The sequence below is a fragment of the Nicotiana tabacum genome, chromosome 15, assembly GCF_000715075.1.
Source record: "Nicotiana tabacum cultivar K326 chromosome 15, ASM71507v2, whole genome shotgun sequence".
In the NCBI taxonomy this organism is placed as follows: Eukaryota; Viridiplantae; Streptophyta; class Magnoliopsida; order Solanales; family Solanaceae; genus Nicotiana; species Nicotiana tabacum.
The window spans coordinates 116,594,713-116,615,579 of NC_134094.1; the positions used below are offsets into that span (position 1 = coordinate 116,594,713).

A 20,867-nucleotide genomic window follows, 5' to 3' on the forward strand; every position below is an offset into this window, starting at 1 on the left:
GGTGCATTTGAAAACATAAGCCGCAGGGACTTTTTCTCAAGTTTAAGATTAGAAAACCAGAACACTCATTAAAATTACGATTTTGTCCAACGCACAGCACTCTACCCCTTCCCCTCCACTCAACACCTCTCTCTCTCTCTCTCTCTCTCTCTCTCTCTCTCTACTGTATCTCCATTTTCACCATAATAAAGTCACACACGAGCTATTTTTTTCAAAAGAAAAAACGAAAATGCTGGTTCAGAATTAAACTAAAATTTAAGAAATTGAAGATTTTTACCTTCACATTGGCAGGGTACTTTCTAATTTCCACTACCTTTTTTGGTAGTTTCTTTTTTCGATTAATTGTTATTTACCCTAATTGCTAGGGTTCTTTCAGTTGCTTAAGTTCATTGTTTTGGTAACTTGATGTCAATCTCGTTGCTTGCATTTATTTTTGGGTGCTTAATAGATGAGTTGTTTGAATTTTGCTTATCTAAGAGTTGTGAGGACTTAATTCCAGATACTTTGGAAATTTATTTTGCATTTTACTACTCTATTTATCTTATAATGTGTTACACATTGGATTTGGTTATTTTAAATATTTAGGGTTTTTATATCTAAGCAGATAGAAAATCAAAGGCTCTAATAGGAGGAAGCTATTTTCATGCTAGCTAATAGAGAGCGAAAAAAGCAAGAACAAAATGCTGGTTCGGGTATGACGTGAATTGGGATGACCTTGAAACTGTAATTGAAGATCTCTGCCTTCACATTATTAAGCTGAGTTCTTATTTCAAACAGTTGGATTTATATACACAGCCAGTTTAAGGAATTTTTACACCATCAGATCACCTTTGCCTGTTGTAGCAGGTTACCTGATGTATTTTCAAGATTACAAATCCTACATTTTAAGGAGGCTTACCTTAGATATACTTTTCAGGACCTGATAGTGTAAAATATTCTCACTTTCATATTTCTGAAAATTGTTAGTCCCCCTAATTACTAGGGTATTTACTTTTCATCATTTGTTCAAGTAAGCTCATCAGTTTGCTAATTTAATTTCATTCTCATTGATTGCTTTTTGTTGCTCAATGAATAAAGTTGTGTGAACTTTTCTTATCCGAGACTTTCGAGGAATTCACTCTGAGTTTTGCAAGCTTATTTTGCATTCTTACTTGTTTTATGTGTCCCAAATTTCACATTGGATTTTTCATTTGAAATTTGTTTTGCCTATAACCGGATTTGGCGCTTGAAAATTGATATTGAGGATCCATATATCTAGCCAACTCCCACTAGTTTGGGATTTAAGCATAGTTGAGCTATTGATGTATAACCGTGATCTGAAGGAATTTCATATTATAGAAGTGCCATATCAAATCTTGCTTTAATAAAGTTATACTCTTCATGCTCATTTTGCTTGAAGATCTATCATCTTGTAAAAGAATACACTCTAACCTCCCCAGACCCCACTAGCGGGATTACACTGGGTTTGTTTTTGTTGTTGTTGTTGTTATAATATGTTCTTTCTTTTTTGTTTGCTAATGAAATTATCCAATACTCATTCTGGCTCTCAAGTTTATTTGAACTCTAAAAGTTGCTTCTGTAAATATTTGGGATTCTATATGTTGCTCACGCCTTTTGTTGATTTTTCATGAAACTTAAGAGGGGGCGAGGGTATATATGAAAGAAGCCAATCTGAAGATTGTACTGTTTTGGTCAAGGAGGGAAGATGGAATCCAGTACGCTGCTTGATTATGCGGTGTTCCAGCTATCACCAGAACGCTCTCGGTGAGTTATAGCTATGCATTTTCTACATTTCTGGCGAAATTTTACGAATTTTCCTAATTTCTCTTATTTATTCTAAATTGATTGGACAGATGTGAATTGTTTGTTTCCAGTGATGGAAACACGGAGAAACTGGCATCAGGATTATTAAAGCCGTTTGTGACCCATTTAAAAGTTGCGGAAGAACAAGCTGCATTGGCAGTTCAGTCTATCAAGCTTGAAGTTAAAGGGCGCAAAAATTCTGAAACATGGTTCACAAAGGGAACTCTAGGAAGGTAATTACCTGTTCAACTTCTTCAGGAAACACTGGGAAAGTGACGAATGATGTGATCGATGTCACATGTAATCCAGGTTTGTGAGGTTTGTTAGCACACCAGAAGTTTTGGAGCTTGTCAATATCTTAGATGTCGAAATGTCTCAGCTTGAAGCTGCCAGAAGAATATATTCCCCGGTAATGAACTCTGTCATTGTAAACTGTCATATACAATTAAGTGACTAAAATAATTAGTAAATTATAAACTTCTCTTTTCGTTATTTCAGGGAGAAGGATATCAGTTTAGTAGCACAGGTAAGAATGCTAAAAGAACTATCTTTATGTTCACCATTTGTTCAGTACCTTGCTTCTGCAACATTAGCATAACGCGATAGTCCACATTTCACACCACAAAGTAACTCTTCTACATATAGAAGCTTCTTTTTCTCAATCCAAAACTATTTGGTATTGGCAATATAATCTTATACATTGACTTCTATTTTGTTCGGGCTGATCTCACTCTCTATTTCAATAACTCTTCAATGTAAAGGAGTCGACTTCTCATTAGGCTGTCATTTCCCTAATTTTGTCTCCTTCATTCTGCCCATTCTCTCTTTTGATTGATTGATTGTTGTTGTTCCATTGTTTTTAACACTCTTATGTTTTGTCATTTGGACTACAATTTTTACTAGTAAGTGTATGCAATCTTGGCATTATCTCATACTTCTCCTTTTCCTTCTTATTATGGTCTAACTTTGGAGGATAAGATAAAGTGTAGGATTGATGGTCATGTCATATATGGTTATTTATAGTTGGATCCCTGGAGAACTATACTGTGGATAATGTATGGGTTAAAGAACGTTCCTCTGTGGAGATACTAGATTACCATGAAGTTTTGGGCTCTTTTTTGGGTGACGATGTACGCCTTTACACATTTGATAAACATTAATTTCGATAAGTTTTCCTGGTTTCTTTAGTTATTACTACTTAATAAGCTGTCTTTGTAAACTCGAGTGTGATAAATGCTTTACCAAGTTTGTTGTTCCATTATTCACGTGCTATTAATTTTGGCTATTAGATCTGAGATTCAAGACTGAATTTCATTCTAAATTACTGTATTTAACCCACTAGTTCTGTGGCACTCTGTTGGTTTTCTCTGACATTACTATCGACTTTATAATTCTTCCAGGAAGTGGTGGATCTGGAGTTATGGTAGCAGTTGATGCAACAAAGTATGGCCTCTTTTTGCTTCTTCATGCATGGTTTGCTTGTAGCGTTCGTTGCTTCATTTCATGTTCACTACTGCCTGTTTACACAGGAAGGAGTTACTGAGAGCTATTGATGTGAGGCTTACTGCAGTTCGACAGGACTTAACTTCAGCTTCTTCTCGTGCAGCAGCTGCTGGGTTCAATCTAGACACAGTATCAGAGCTTCAAATGTTTGCAGACCAGTTTGGTGCCCATCGCTTGAAGTAAGGATCTCTTGAGCTTTTCTTTGTTCATTAGCTCTTTCCAAACCTTCCTTCTCCCCCCATGTCTATCCTCTTGCAGAAGTTAGTCTTGGGTTCAATATATCCCAATATCCAAATTGTTGTAGTTTAAGCTTGTGTAGCATCCAGTTCCAACTGTCTGTCTGCACAATAAGTGCCCTCATTCTCTTGCTGTGCCGTTGTGCTTAAATTAGCTGGTTACTCAGAGAGAGAATTGGAACTATGAGGGCAAATGCTGGTTTTGGTTTGTCATTGGAGAATGATAAATAAATCCTTGAACTGGTCTAAGTGATTCCTAACTCATAAAAGCCAAAATTGTCTAAAGATGACCTGAAATATATCAAAGTAATAGCAATTTGGAACTCGTATTACCCAACGTGCCTTAAGTTGTAGTGCCTGGTTTCAAAGGGCTTGGATCATGTTTATTATCCATAATCAGTTCGTCTGATTTTTTTTGGTATAATGTGGTTGCAACTTGTGAGCACCTTGATTATTCTACCGGGTACCTGCACCCTGTCACACCTCCTTTTTCCCAGGGATAGGGGATAGGGGATAGGGAGTTTTTCCAATTTAAGTGACATTATTCGAAATAGGATTATTTATTTATTCAGAGTCGCCATTTGAAATAATTTATGGTGTCCCAAGTCACCGATTTATTTTAGAATCCCAAATCGAGGAAAATTGACTCTTATTTATGGTCTGCGAACACAGAAGACCGGGTAAGGAATTCTGTTAACCCGAGAGAAGGTGTGAGGCACTCCCGAGTTCCGTGGTTTTAGCACGATCGCTCAACTATTAATAATTGGCCTAGTTATCTGATTTAATACATGTTTTAAACCTATATGTACATTTTTATTCCTTTTACCTCTTTTATTACATTACTGCATTTTAAAATTTTATGGAATTAATATGAGACGAGTTACGTTGTCGTACACTCATTGTTTATACACATCGCAAATCGCGTCACGTGAAACGCACCCGCAATCTACAACGTATTTAATTTTATTTATTATTGTTTGAAGTTATGATCGAGTCACGTGAAACGCACACTCAAATTGAGGATTACGTATCATGACCATGCCACGGGAACCGTACCCATAGTCACGATGATTTATTATTAATCGCGCCTAAAGCAAGCTACGATGTTCGAATATTATTCAATTACTAATTTTGAGATTATTGTAAGGTTATGAGGTATGTAATTATTTGTGGAAGAATTGGATTTATTATTTATAGAAAAATGGGCTAGTTTAGAGAAAGATGAGCCATCTATGTTATTTATTACTTTGGGCCTGATGAGACTAAATCTTTTGGCCCAAAATCTTTTCTTCTCCAGCAACCCAAAAACCAATTTTCTTAGAAATAAATCGTGGCGCAAGCAAATTATCCAACCCAATATCCCATATTCTGTACATTTCTTAAACAAAACTAATGACACCACAATCTCATGAACAAAATTAGTAAACAAGCCAAATTACAGTGATTCAATAGACCCTTTATCCGGTTAAATCAACTCAAAACAAAACTTTGCAACTCTAAAATTAACATCATGGTCCAATAAACATATGAACAAGGAAACAATCAGATTCAAATGATCCAAATATCAATAGAGTGAACTACTACTTCATGCTACCCAATAATCACACCAATAGACAAGAAGGTAAATGGACAATTATAATCAGTGAAGAAAGGGAAATAACAGACCTTTGATATAAATTAACAGAGTTGAAATTACAAGAGCGCTAAACAATTCGACGAGTGTTGACTGGAGCTTTCACCGACCACGAAACCTCGAACAAAAAATCGTGACTTGCAACCCCGATCGACCTTACAAAACCGGTGATTTAGTAGCTTGTTTTTGTTGGGTTTAAAGCTATTTTTTTGGGGGGGGGGGGGGGAGGGTGATTTTGCTGGATTTTTCGAAAGAAAGACGAAGAAAGAATGACACGAGTAGAAATTTCCTTATCGTAAAAGAAGAAAATAAATTTCTCTCAATTCCTTCCTCTCTATTTTTTTTTCTTCTCTCTCTCTTTTCCTCACATTTCTCTTCTATTTATAGAATTTTTTTTGGAATTTTCAGTTTTTTTTATTTATTATTTTTTAATTAAAAAGAATTTCCACTTCCCATTTTTCTTATTTTAAAAAAAAAATAATTCCCCACTTTCCTTTACTTTTATTTTTTAATTTCTTACTTTTTTTTTACTTTTATTATATTTAAATTCCCATTTTTATACTTTTCTTTTTTTTATTTCCCACTTATTTTACTGTTCTTTTTTTTAATTTCCACTTAATTTTATTTTTAAAAAAAAATATTTTCAGTTACCCTTACTTTTACTTTTTAATTGCAACTTTCTTTTACTTTTCATTTATAAAATTTTCACATTCTTTTACTTTTATTTTTTTAATTTTTCACTTTCTTTTACTTTTTTTATTAAACTATTTTCACCTACTTTTACTTTTACTTTTTAATTTTATATTTCTACTTTTACTATTTTTTAATTCACATCCGAAATTTTAAAAAAAAAAATAATTAATTAATTTTTTTTTCCATTTTTTTAATTCATTTTTTTTAAAAATAAAAATAAAAACAAAAACAAAAATAATACTAATAGTAATAATTGACCTTTTAAATTATTATTAATTTTTACCCTAAAAAAATGTAACTAAGCTAAAAAAATATATATTAAGTTTCTGAAAATATTTACATAGTAGAAGGTAATAAAAATTCAAATATATTCAAAAATTAGGTGCTCACACACTGTCCCTCCAATACAGATACCAGGTAACTATCACTAAAGCTTAGGTGGATGGGAAAGAAAATAATTTTTCTGATTTAACCAGGAAGAGTTTATCTCTCTGGTCCAGGGATATCACCTTGCACTCGTGTAGCACTCTTTCCTTTCAGTCATGCGATTTGGGTGATTTTGCTGGATTTTTCGAAAGAAAGACGAAGAAAGAATGACACGAGTAGAAATTTCCTTATCATAAAAGAAGAAAATAAATTTCTCTCAATTCCTTCCTCTCTATTTTTTTTTCTTCTCTCTCTCTCTTTTCCTCACATTTCTCTTCTATTTATAGAATTTTTTTTGGAATTTTCAGTTTTTTTTTTTATTTATTATTTTTTAATTAAAAAGAATTTCCACTTCCCATTTTTCTTATTTTAAAAAAAAAATAATTCCCCACTTTCCTTTACTTTTATTTTTTAATTTCTTACTTTTTTTTTACTTTTATTATATTTAAATTCCCATTTTTATACTTTTCTTTTTTTTATTTCCCACTTATTTTACTGTTCTTTTTTTTAATTTCCACTTAATTTTATTTTTAAAAAAAAATATTTTCAGTTACCCTTACTTTTACTTTTTAATTGCAACTTTCTTTTACTTTTCATTTATAAAATTTTCACATTCTTTTACTTTTATTTTTTTAATTTTTTACTTTCTTTTACTTTTTTTATTAAACTATTTTCACCTACTTTTACTTTTACTTTTTAATTTTATATTTCTACTTTTACTATTTTTTAATTCACATCCGAAATTTTTTTTAAAAAAAATAATTAATTAATTTTTTTTTCCGTTTTTTTAATTCATTTTTTTTAAAAATAAAAATAAAAACAAAAACAAAAATAATACTAATAGTAATAATTGACCTTTTAAATTATTATTAATTTTTACCCTAAAAAAATGTAACTAAGCTAAAAAAATATATATTAAGTTTCTGAAAATATTTACATAGTAGAAGGTAATAAAAATTCAAATATATTCAAAAATTAGGTGCTCACACACTGTCCCTCCAATACAGATACCAGGTAACTATCACTAAAGCTTAGGTGGATGGGAAAGAAAATAATTTTTCTGATTTAACCAGGAAGAGTTTATCTCTCTGGTCCAGGGATATCACCTTGCACTCGTGTAGCACTCTTTCCTTTCAGTCATGCGATTTGGGTGATTTTGCTGGATTTTTCGAAAGAAAGACGAAGAAAGAATGACACGAGTAGAAATTTCCTTATCATAAAAGAAGAAAATAAAAATATGAGTAATATATCATTATAGAGTATAGCTATAAATAAGGACCTCTTGTATTGTATTGAGTATCTAATATCAATAATATATTTTCTCCCGTGCTTTCTCACATGGTATCAGAGCAATCGTGAGAGATATATCGCTGTGCATAAATTCCAGCGATTCCGGGAAGAAAGACCTCTTCGCCGTGCAATTTTCCGACGACTTAGAAGGCTGTCCGTAAGCAAATCACTTTCTGTTGGTGCTGTGCAAAAACCAACACCACCACAAGACTCCTCAGGCTCCGGCGACCAAACCCCAGTCAACCCCACCGGAAAACACACGTCCACGCGCAGAAAAAGGAGGAAATTTTCCAGCGAGATCTGACCCACGACCTGGCGCGTGAGCCCTGTTCCGACCAGATTTTGAAAAAGTTCCAGTTGAACAGTCAGATCGCCTAGTAATTCCGATCCTACCCTTACTGTTTTCGTTTCATTCCAACCACTTTGAGTTTTTTCCGGCAGCTACAGTAAGATTACGACGACTACAATATTCCCTTATTCTATTTCAGTGTTTCCTTACTCTGTTTTAGTGGATTACAGTTGATTCTCTCTTATTTGGTAATAATTTGCAGCGGTGTCTTTGGGTTTGGGATTTGATGTTTTTGGGTCTAGAAACATGAGTTCTGGAAGCTCTAGTGTTATGATTACCTCGGAACCTTTAATGAAAAGTTCAAACTACTTAGCTTGGGCTTCATCTGTCGAGTTATGGTGTAAAGGTCAAGGTGTTCAAGATCATCTAATCAAACAGTCTAGCGAAGGAGATGAAAAAGCGATAGCACTTTGGGCAAAGATTGATGCTCAGTTATGTAGCATCTTGTGGCGATCTATTGATTTCAAGTTGATGCCCTTGTTTCGTCCATTCCGGACATGTTATTTGGTTTGGGCAAAGGCTCGTACCTTATACACTAATGACATATCTCGCTTCTATGATGTGATATCGCGGATGACAAACTTAAAGAAGCAGGAATTAGATGTCTACTTACTTGGGTCAAGTACAGGCAATCATGGAGGAATTTGAGAAGTTGATGCCAGTTTCTGCTAGTGTTGAAAAACAACAAGAGCAGCGACAGAAGATGTTTCTAGTTCTTACCCTCGCTGGACTTCCTAATGATCTTGATTCAGTACGCGACCAGATTTTGGCTAGTCCGACTGTCCCCACAGTTGATGAATTATTCTCTCGATTACTCCGCCTTGATGCAGCACCAAGTCACCCAGTGATCTCATCAGAAATACTTGATTCCTCTGTTCTCGCATCCCAGACAGTGGATGTTCGGGCGTCTCAAACTATGGAGAATAGACGAGGAGGAGGTCGTTTTGGAAGATCTAGACCTAAGTGTTCTTATTGTCACAAACTTGGACACACTCGTCAAATGTGCTATTCCTTACGTGGTCGTCCACCCAAAAATGCTTACATTCCTCAGACCGAGACTATAGGTAACCAGGGATTTTCTTTATCTAAAGAAGAATATAATGAGCTCCTTCAGTATCGAGCAAGTAAGCAGACATCTCTATAAGTAGCCTCGGTTGCTCAGACTGATACTTCTGTTGCTGGTAATTCTTTTGCTTGTGTTTCCCAGTCTAGTACTCATGGACCATGGGTCATGGACTCAGGCGCTTCTGATCACATCTCTGGTAATATATCACTTTTATCAAATATTGTATAGTCACAGTCTCTTCCTACTATTTACTTTAGCCAATGGATGTCAAACTAAGGCAAAAGGAGTTGGACAAGCTAATCCCTTGTTTTCTATCACCCTAGATTCCGTTCTTTATGTCTCTGGCTGTCCTTTTAGTCTTGCATCTATTAGTCGTTTGACTTGTGCCCTCCATTGTGGTATATATTTTATTGACTATTCTTTTATTATGCAGGACCGCAGTACGGGACAGACAATTGGTACAGGACGTGAATCAGAAGGCCTTTACTACCTTAACTCACTCAATCCTTCCACAACATGTCTAGTTACAGATCCTCCAGACCTAATCCACAGACGTTTAGGACATCCGAGTTTATCCAAACTTCAGAAAATGATGCCTAGTTCATCTAGTTTGTCTATATTAGATTGTGAGTCGTGTCAGCTTGAGAAACATACCCGAGCCTCCTTTCCGCGTAGTGTTGAGAGTCATGCATAGTCTGTTTTCTCCTTAGTTCATTCTTATATATGGGGTCCTAGTAGAGTCAGTTCAACCTTGGGATTTCGTTATTTTGTTAGTTTTATTGATGGTTATTCAAGATGTACTTGGCTTTTCTTAATGAAAGATCGTTCTGAGTTATTTTCTATATTCCAGAGTTGCTGTGCTGAAATCAAAAACATTTGGTGTTTCTATTCGCATTTTTCGCAGTGATAATGCCTTAGAATATTTATCTTCTCAGTTTCAGCAGTTTATGATTTCTCAAGGAATTATTCATCAGGCATCTTGTCCTTATAACCTTCAGCAAAATGGGGTTGCAGAGAGAAAGAATATGCACCTTATTGAGACTGCTTGCACACTTCTAATTGAGTATTATTGATATTAGATACTCAATACAATACAAGAGGCCCTTATTTATAGCTATACTCTACAAGGACATATTACTTCTATTCCAATGTGGGACAAGACTACATTATATACATATCTGTAAACTAACACTCTCCCTCAAGCCGGTGCATACAAATCATATGGGTAAAGCAGACATCTCGTCACTCATAGCCTGTCGCCATCCTGAATAAGACAACGCTTCGCCTGTAGACTTGGGGATGGAAACCGAGGACAAAGAAGACATAAAAGTATAATGGGTAGAGGACAGACGATGATAACTTAAACCGACATAATGGGGATTAGGATTAAGTGTGGTCCGTATACCTTTCCGAAGTGCAATCGGTGTACTAGGAAGAGACAAGTCTGCAATAGGAGCATGGTCAGGTGCAGGACGAGAACCAGTTGGGCCTGATGCAGAGTGCAGACGACGATGATAAGTCAAGAGTGGTGTTACTGCGGCTGGGGATCTAGGAGGAACAACACTAAACTCCTCAACGGTTGGTATGGGTGAAACTTCTGTGGTCGAAGGTGGAGGAGGAGCTATAGTAAACTCCTCAAAGGTCGGTATAGGTAAGACCTCAGATATATCATGGTGGTCAGCAGAGGTAAAGAAAGGTGTAGACTCAAAAAATGTGACGTCAATTGACATAAGGTACCTACGAAGATCAGGGGAATAACAACGATATCCCTTCTGAATACGAGAATAACCAAGGAAGACACACTTGAGAGCACGAGTAGCTAACTTATCTTTCCCAGGGCTAAGTTATGAACAAAACACGTGCTCCCAAAAACACGAGGTAAAAGAAAGTATAAGGGTGACTGGAGAAACAATACTGAATGCGGGATCTGATCCTTGATGGGAGATGAAGGCATCCGATTAATCAAATAACAAGCTGTGAGAACTGCATCGCCCCAAAAACGCACCGGAACCCGAGATTCAATTAGAAGTGTGCGAGCAGTCTCAATAAGGTGCATATTCTTTCTCTCTGCAACCCCAATTTGCTGAAGATTATAAGGACAAAATGCCTGATGAATAATTCCTTGAGAAATCATAAACTGCTGAAACTGAGAAGATAAATATTCTAAGGCATTATCACTCCGAAAAATGCGAATAGAAACACCAAATGTTTTTGATTTCAGCACAGAAACTCTGAAATATAGAAAATAACTCAGAACGATCTTTCATTAAGAAAAGCCAAGTACATCTTGAATAATCATCAATAAAACTAACAAAATAACGAAATCCCAAGGTTGAACTGACTCTACTAGGACCCCATATATAAGAATGAACTACGGAGAAAACAGACTTTGCATGACTCTCAACACTATGCGGAAAGAAGGCTCGGGTATGTTTTTCAAGCTGACACGACTCACAATCTAATGTAGACAAACTAGATAAACTAGGCACCATTTTCGGAAGTTTGGATAAACTCGGATGTCCTAAACATCTGTGGATTAGGTTTAGAGGATCTGTAACTAGATATGTTGTGGAAGGACTGAGTGAGTTAAGGTAGTAAAGGTCTTCTGATTCACGTCCTGTACCAATTGTCTGTCCCGTACTGCGGTCCTGCATAATAAAAGAATAGTCAATAAAATATATACCACAATGGAGGGCACGAGTCAAACGACTAACAGATGCAAGACTAAAAGGACCGCCAGGGACATAAAAAATGGAATCTAGGGTGATAGAAGACAAGGGATTAGCTTGTCCAACTCCTTTTGCCTTAGTTTGACATCCATTGGCTAAAGTAACAGTAGGAAGAGACTGTGACTATACAATATTCGACAAAAGTGATATATTACCAGAGATGTGATCAGAAGCGCCTGAGTCCATGACCCATGGTCCATGAGTACTAGACTGGGAAATACAAGCAAAAGAATTACCAGCAACAGAAGTATCAGTCTGAGCAACCGAGGCTACTTGTGGAGATGTCTGCTTACTTGCTCGATACCGAAGGAGCTCATTATATTCTTCTTTAGATAAAGAAAATCCCTGGTTACCTATAGTCTCGGTCTGAGCAATGTAAGCATTTTTGGATGGACGACCATGTAAGGAATAACACATTTGACGAGTGTGTCCAAGTTTGTGACAATAAGAACACTTGGGTCTAGATATTCCAAAACGACCTCCTTGTCTATTCTCCATAGTTTGAGACGCCCGAACATTCACTGTCTGGGATGCGAGAACAGAGGAATCAAGTATTTGTGATGAGATCACTGGGTGACTTGGTGCTGCAGCAAGGCGAAGTAATCGAGAGAATAATTCATCAACTGTGGGGACAGTCGGACTCGCCAAAATCTGGCCGCGTACTGAATCAAAATAATTAGGAAGTCCAGCGAGGGTAAGAACTAGAAACATCTTCTGTCGCTGCCCTTGTTGTTTTTCAACACTAGCAGAAACTGACATCAACTTCTCAAATTCCTCCATGACTGCCTGTACTTGACCCAAGTAAGTAGACATATCTAATTCCTGCTTCTTTAAGTTTGTCATCCGGGATATCACATCATAGAAGCGAGATATGTCATTAGTATATAAGGTACGAGCCTTTGCCCAAACCAAATAACATGTCTGGAATGGACGAAACAAGGGTATCAACTTGGAATCAATAGATCGCCACAAGATGTTACATAACTGAGCATCAATCTTTCCCCAAAGTACTATCGCCTTTTCATCTCCTTTGCTAGACTGTTTGATTAGATGATCTTGAACACCTTGACCTTTACACCACAACTCGACAGATGAAGCCCAAGCTAAATAGTTTGAACTTCCCATTAAAGGTTCCGAGGTAATCATAACACTAGAGCTTCCAGAATTCATGTTTCTAGATCCAAAAACATCAAATCCCAAACCCAAAGACATCTTTGTAAATTATTACCAAATAAGAGAAAGAATCAAATGTAATCCACTGAAACAGAGTAAGGAAACACTGAAACAGAATAAGGGAATATTGTAGTCGTCGGAATTTTACTGTAGCTGCCGGAAAATGTGGTGTAACCTGGATAGGTAGGTTCGGAATTCCCTTGCCAACAATCTGTCCCGAAGAAATTGTTTCAAAAAGTGACCGGAAAGGGCCCCACGCGCCGGCGCGTGACGTCAGAACTTCGCCGAAAAAATTTCTTCCGGCGGCGCGTGGAGGGTCTTCTGACGGAGATATTTTTATGGGTTGGTCGCCGGAGGCCGATCTACTTCGTGGTGGTGTTGGTTTTTGCACAACACTGACGAAAAATGGCTTTTTTTTTTTTACTGCGGCAGACCCGTGTTTGCCGAAAAAAAAAACTTCCGGTTGATTGATTTCTCTTCCCGGAGTCGCTGGAATTTATGCACAGCGATAAATCTCTCACGATTGCTCTAATACCATGTGAGAAAGCACGGGAGAAAATATATTATTTGTATTAGATACTCAATACAATATAAGAGGTCCTTATTTATAACTATACTCTATAAGGACATATTACTCCTGTTCCAATGTGGGACAAGACTACATTATGTACATATATGTAAACTAACACCTTCCAAACCATATCCCACTTATATTTTCATTTCGGAATAATATTCTTCAAATCATTAGCTCTCGTTAGCATGAAAAATAACGTGTTTAACATTCGTTAGCGCTTTCAAGGGTTAAGAGCTTACTAAATTTTCAGGGTCGTCACAGGTTTTTTTGTAGGGCAGAGGGTAGTGACACAGGAGAAAAATAAATGGAATTAGATATAGATTAGAGAATATTTGGTTTGACAAACCGGAATGTCGTCCTTAGGCATTTCAATCAAACTAGTTATTTTACCCAAGCTTCACATGAGATTTTAATATCCTTTTCTTGCACTAGTTCAATTAGGGAATATGTCAATATTCCAAAGGAGGAATAAACGTTTGCAAGCAGTAACGAAGATATGGGTTTGCTGAAAGCCTGAAACCATATAATCCCTCCGCCCCACTTTATCTTAACCAAATTTTCGTGTATATATTTAATATTTTAAAATGTAAAAACTTCTATCTTTTCATGCATTTCAGGTAGTTTCCTAGTATCTATTTTATGAAAATAAGTAATTATCTTTTGAATTCATTACAAGTAAGGTCAAATTGCCTCTCATAACGTAGTGGGGCACTCAGTTTGGGAAACAGAGACTCTGTGAATGCAGTATTGCAAAATGCTTGAGTGACTTCTGAGTTTTCTTTCAAACTGTTGTGTGGACTTTATTTGTTGTGCCGATTCCCATTTTAGTTCTGAAAAAAGAATGTTTACAGTGGCTTAAATGAGATATTTTTGAATATTAAATTTAAATAGCAACATATTTTTATATTAAAAAGTTTAGCTCATTAAAACATTTTAGTATATTTGATTTCCATTTATTGAAAAATGGGACAGCAACTTATATGTAATATTTTTTGACGAGTAGCTTAAATAGCAATGTAATTTTACTTTTTAAAAGTCTTGGCTCATTAACAATTTGACTAAATGTAATTTGTATTAGACTGCAATCAATGTGGTGTAAGCTTAAACTAAGGAAACAAAGTGCCATTTTATTCAAAAGTTGCTTGTATTGCTAATGAAACAAGGAGCACAATCATATATACAACTTTGTATTATATACTGGATAATATGCTGTCAGCATTTTTAGTTTTTTCACCCCCTTTGGGTTATGGAATCAGGTCATTTTATTTTCTTTTACAATTTCAAATATATAAATGGATCTCTTTCTTTTTCAGCGAAGCATGCAACAAATTTATATCCTTGACAGAGAGGCGGCCAGACTTGATCAACCCATGGAAAGAGGTGCAAAGAGACAATCAAGCTGTTCGGTGCTCTTATGGATCAGACATGTCCATTGACGATGACCCTGCTATTTCCAACCAGCCACCCACTCTGTCCCATTCTACCAGTCGAGGATCCTATTCTATCAAACAGCAGCAACATCCCCAGCACCTTGACCAATATATGCCCTCAGAATGTCAGCAACCGACACCCCTTTTGCAACATAGCAGAGAATCAAGCGTGGAATCAGAAGGGAAGAGTAAGGAAAGGGATGTCATTGTTGAGAAAGTAAAGGAAGACGACACTTCTTCCCAGCAAGCCGAATCAGCTGAGCTTAGTAGACATAAAAGGCGGCTCAGCGTGCAGGATCGTATCAGCTTGTTTGAGAACAAGCAGAAGGAAAGTTCTGGGAGCGTCGGTAAGCCACTTGTTGGAAAACCTGTAGAGCTTCGGAGGTTGTCATCTGATGTCTCAGCCCCACCTGTCGTTGAAAAGGCGGTGTTGAGAAGATGGAGTGGTGCCAGTGACATGAGCATTGATTTGAGTGGGGACAAGGACACTGAGAGCCCTCAATGCACCCCATCTTCTGCCTCTGTTTCTCAGTCCAAGTCAAAGGGCCAAAAGGCATCAGTTTTGACTGATAGAGTAAGTTTTGGTGGCTCAAATTCATGTAGTGTTCCGTCTATGGTTGGTGATAGCAGATTGAATGAACAGACAGACGCTAATTCGAGGGTTACATACACAAATGAAAAGGAAGAATTTGTTGGAGCAGAACGATTAACTGGTTCTTGTGGGGATATTGATGATTCTTCTGAGTTTACCTCAAATTCTAATTCACGTATCTTTGATAGTGATGGATGGAAAGATCAAGCTTGCGGGAAGACTAAGTCAATCACACTTATTAGAAGGGCTGAGGAAAAGAGTCTGAAAAATCAACTGGAACCTGAAGGGCAGTTCCTCACATCCCCTGAGAGTAAGAGCGACCAAATTGCTTTGACTTCCAACTCAGAATTCACGGGGTCCCAAGGGGGTAATGAGCTTGGTGGAAGTAAAGTCCGATTGGTTCATCAGGTTCCTGGCCTGAAAAATGGTGGTGCTCAGCAAGAGCCTGAATCTGTGCAGGCCAAGATTCAGAATCATCAGGAGGTACTTGGATCAGGTAATCATTCGGTTTCACAATTACGAGATAAGGTCTCTCAAAGGACTACAGAGAGGACTCTGTGCAGTTGGATAGTAGTTCTAGATTAGAAGTTGCAGAATCTTTTGCTGCTAAAGGCGTCGAAAATAATTCTCCTTATCTTCAATCAAGAGGGCGATCACCTGGCGAAACTGAGGAAGTTGAAAAGGATGAGGTGGCTCCATATGAGAAATTAGCTGGTGCTTCTGCATCAAAGGGAAAGGATTTCAGACAACAACTAATGAAGCTTAAAAAACTAGGTGCTTCTGCTCAGCAGATCAAGAAGGCACAAGATAGCAGAGCTGAAAGCAATTCTGGAACTAGCGACATGCTGGTGTCTGGTAAATTGTTTATGGAGGCTCAGGAGGGACCCAAGTCATTTTTTACACCACCTATAGGGCAAGTTCAGAGGGTAAGGCAGTCAAAAGGAAACCAGGAGTTGAATGATGAGTTGAAAATGAAAGCGAATGAACTCGAGAAGCTTTTTACTGAGCACAAACTACGTGCCTCTGAAGACCAATCTAATTCTACCAGGAAAAGCAAGGCCAGTGACATGCAACGCCGGCCAGTTGCAACTTCTTCCAACAGGAAGCCTGTTATAGATAATGCTCTTGTTCAATTCTCTGTCAATTACATGTTGAATGAACGTGCCGCAAGTTCCGATGATATAGACAGATCTGCTATTACTCCACTGACTAAAGAGGCTGACAATCAGACTTATGGAGATGTTTTAAATATGACTTCCTCTGAGCTCAGTTTTTCAGATAGCTCTCGAGGAAAATTCTATGAGAAATATATGCAGAAAAGGGATGCAAAACTTAGGGAAGAATGGAATTCTAAGAGAGCTGAGAAGGAAGCCAAACTGAAGGCTCTGGAGGACAGCCTTGAGAGGAGTATAGCTGAGGTGAAGGGCAAGTTTGCAGGATCCACTGACAAGGACAGTGCTGTTTCTGGTGCCCGTCGACGTGCTGAGAGACTTCAATCATATAATTCGAGGTCAATTTTGAGGAGGGACCAGGTATTTTAGTTCTGTTCTATCGATAAATTCAGCACACCCACATATGTACAATATTCTGCTTCTTCTTCTTCTTAGAGTTGATTGGTTGTTTTTCTGTTATGTGTAACCAACCTTGAAGAAGTTTCCTTTGACAGCAACGATTAGTTTTTGAGCAAAGTGATGAAGAAGAAGGTATGTCTGAATTTCCAAAGCAGAAAAAATATGAAGACAGGTCTTTTGATGAAACATCTATTGGGGAAGATGGTTCTAGAAGCACTCAGAACAAGAAACTTTTACCTGTCAAAACTTTTTCTTCATCCTCACCTCGCACCTCAATAGTCACTATTCCAAGGTCTGCCGGAAAAGCTGCTACTAGTACTTCAAGTAGACGAAGATATCAATCTGACAATCCTCTTGCTCAGTCTGTCCCAGACTTCTCTAACATCAGAAAGGAAACCACCAAGTCTTCTTCCTCAGTTGGTAAAATAACTCGTTCACAATCTAGAAACTATACCCGTGACAAAAGCTCCAATGAAGGAATTTCTCTTGTCAAAGAGGACAAATCACGGCGATCACAATCCTCGAGGAAAAGCTCTGCCAATGTGGGAGAATTTAGGGAAGCATCTCCTTTGAGTTCAGAAGGTTTTTTGGCACCTCTCCGTTTTGAAAAGGACGAGATGGACCAAAGTCTCAGTGATACCTTTCTAAGAAGGTTAGACTCGAAGACGTTCTTAATAAAGGGTAAAGACCCTGTCTTCAGCACTAGAGGTTGTCTGACTAAGAAAGGGGCTTCTATCATATCTAAGGTTGAGGACAATGAATATGAATACAATGACATGGTCATTGAGCCTGAAGATGCCCCAGATAGGGTCCAGGGTAAAGAAGAGGAAGAATTTAAAAACGCGAAAGCTGAAGTTCAGGAAAACTTTGATAATTGGGAGCCAAGACTGAGTCATGATTCAGAGAAGATGGTGACCTCTGGCTCAGAAAATGGTGATGTTTTGAGATCATCTTCTCAGGTGGACTCTGCTTTTGAAGCTGTATTGCCTTCTGTTGTTCCTTCTGAGTTTCTTTCTGGTGGAATTGTACAAGATTCACTTGGAGAAAGTCACCGCTCATGGAATTTACATGCTCACCGCCCTTTTTCTTATGCTCAGGAGATGTCTGATGTTGATGCATCTATGGACTCGCCTTTGGGGAGTCCTGTGTCCTGGAATTCACAGTCTCTAAGTCAGACAGAGATTGATGCAGCTAGAATTAGGAAGAAATGGGGAATGACTCAGAAACCTATGTTTGTTGCAAATTCTGGTCAAAGTCAATCGCGCAAGGATACAGCCAGAGGATTTAAACAGTTATTGAAATTTGGGAAGAAAAATCGTGGCACAGATAACTTAGTTGACTTGATTTCTGCAACTACCTCTCGAGGAGACGATTACACAGAAGATGGATGTGATCCTTATAATCGGTCTTCAGAAGATCTTAGAAAGTCAAGAATGGGCCTCTCGCAAGGGCATCCACCCGATGATAGCTTGTATGAGGATGAGTTTTGCAGTGAACAAGGTGAAATTTTGATGTTTCATTCAATAAAGAAAGATTTCTTGTTTCTGTATGGCAAATATTCATTGGTCGCCTAAAATTCGAATAACTGTTCCGATTGTTAATTGTTTGATCAGTTCAAGAGTGGCTGGTTACCATATATTATAAGCTCAGGATGCTCGGATTTTTTGTGAATTTATTGAGGAAAGTTTGACATCCGAACAAACAAAATAGTACTACAGTTACACCAAGACATGTGTGATAGGAAGTGCGTAACTGAATATGAAAATAAAGGGATCTTTTTTAGTCATAATGATGCTTGTAATGGATAAAAGGTAATAGTGAATCATCCATCCCGTTATTAGAAGTAGATATGATTCTTAAGGAAAATAAATGTGCTTATTATCTGTAGCTTCAGCTGGTGTGTTTTAACTCTGTTACCATTGAGCTTTAAAGCTCCTATTATTTGTTTTTCTACATCAATCAATCAGCTATACTAAATCTGCAATTCAAAATAATGATCCTCTATATCCTTTCAATTCTATTTAGGTCCATTCTGTTCCCCTCAAAATAATGTCTTTCTACATCAATACATGAAAAAAGTAAGAGCTAGATTTCAGGGACGATAGGATGCTAACTAGATTTCATTATATAGAAAACTTGGAACAAAAGGAGATTCTCAGTTTTTCTTTTTTGCAAAGTGGTTCATTTCACTTTTTCTCTATCTTATGTTGAGTCAATTTCACGAGCATAAAGTATAAGGAAAGGCCTCCAAACCAGGAGTGTTTGGGTCTTAACTCTTAACTTCTATGCATGTAAATGTGAATGAGGATGTTTTGGATGGTTCAGTTGGTGATTTACTTATTCACTTACCTTCGGTTGTCTGTTTGAGGGAATTATCCAGTCATCTTTTCCAGCTTTATTATTAAGATTCTGGATAAAAAAGTTACTAACCAAACATTTTTTTCTTCCGCCAGTTCAATCCTTGCGCGCTTCTATTCCAGCACCTCCAGCTAATTTCAAATTGCGGGAAGATCATCTGTCAGGGAGCTCAATTAAAGGTTACCTCTTATTAAATTTGATCTTTCCTGTCGTGTTCTGTGTTTTCTTTTTTCTATCGATTAAATTCCACCATGTGAAGAAACTGTGCACCCGGGATATGAGCAAAAACATTAAAAGGGACAACTGAAATGGTAAAAAGCTTCTCATGGACTTTACTTCATAATAATAGAATTACAGAAATTTGTATTTTATAAGGCAAATAATTTTATTAATAATGAGAAAATTGTATACAGGCAGTATATCCAAAAGAAACTAGGTATGACAGGCCATTCCTCAAATGTACATGGTCCTTTCTCTTTGAAAGCTCTCCTATTTTATTCCTTCCACAGGACCCATATGAGCGCAACGTCCTAGACTCTTTGACTTCTGTTGAGTTCACACATCTTTCTTGGTATTTTGTCACTTAAACTTTTCATGACTAGGATCTGACCAATTTAGATTTCCAGTTCGAAACTCCTAAGGCTTGTATGTCATTGCAGTTGAATTTTGCACAATAAGTACGGTTGTTTCATCTGAATTCTTATGTTACTTCCTGTGTTAAATTGGTCAAAACTGAAACTGCATATTATTATATTTATAGCACGTCTAGTATTTCTCAATATTACTTTATTGCAGAAATTTGAAGTCTGTAAAATTATTATGCTTCAGTAATCCGAAGTATTTTACACGCTAATTTTTATTTAATTTACTGATGATTGTACAGCTCCAAAGTCATTTTTTTCTTTATCGACATTCAGAAGCAAGGGAAGTGATTCAAAGCCAAGATAGCTCTTTCAAGGATAAAAATTCCACATGGTCAAACGATTGGAATTTCCTTTACAATATTTAAACAGTAATTTACAGAAAGAGATTGACTACAATCATCTGTGTATGGTGTATAGTTAGTATATCATGGGGCTTTGTGAGGCCTCACTTCCACTTAGCTATCTCTAGCAATTTTCTCAAAATATAGTTTTGTATATTATTTTGAGAGGACAGTTCCCTGTGGGATAATGTTAATGTGATTTTGTCAGTCAGATCATTCTTTTCTTACATTGTTATATACCTTTGATTTTGGGTAAATATCAGAAATTGGAAATAGAAGGATAGCTAGCTGTATTACAGGTTGTAATATAAGACATCGCGACGTATGACCTCGTTATCTGGTGCCACAATGCCATTTTGCATTGCCTGTATTAGAGCAAATGTTTACCGAGTAAAAGAAAAGAGTTTTTTACCCGGATGATCTCTTTATAAAAACTATCTCATAACTAATAGTACT

The 20,867-nt window shown here is 36.9% G+C and overlaps 1 protein-coding gene across 1 annotated transcript; it reads left to right on the plus strand.

The window, feature by feature from the left end:
• Window positions 1–68: 68 nt before the first annotated feature.
• LOC107798885 (uncharacterized) lies at window positions 69–20,622 on the plus strand. The gene is given in 12 exon segments (XM_075231142.1): window positions 69–292; window positions 1,640–1,764; window positions 1,854–2,036; window positions 2,113–2,212; window positions 2,302–2,329; window positions 3,204–3,246; window positions 3,333–3,485; window positions 14,789–16,073; window positions 16,076–17,029; window positions 17,164–18,568; window positions 19,522–19,605; window positions 20,310–20,622. Coding segments are annotated over 11 exon segments (4,359 nt in total). The 5' UTR covers window positions 69–292; window positions 1,640–1,705; the 3' UTR covers window positions 20,375–20,622.
• The last annotated feature ends 245 nt before the right edge of the window (window positions 20,623–20,867 follow it).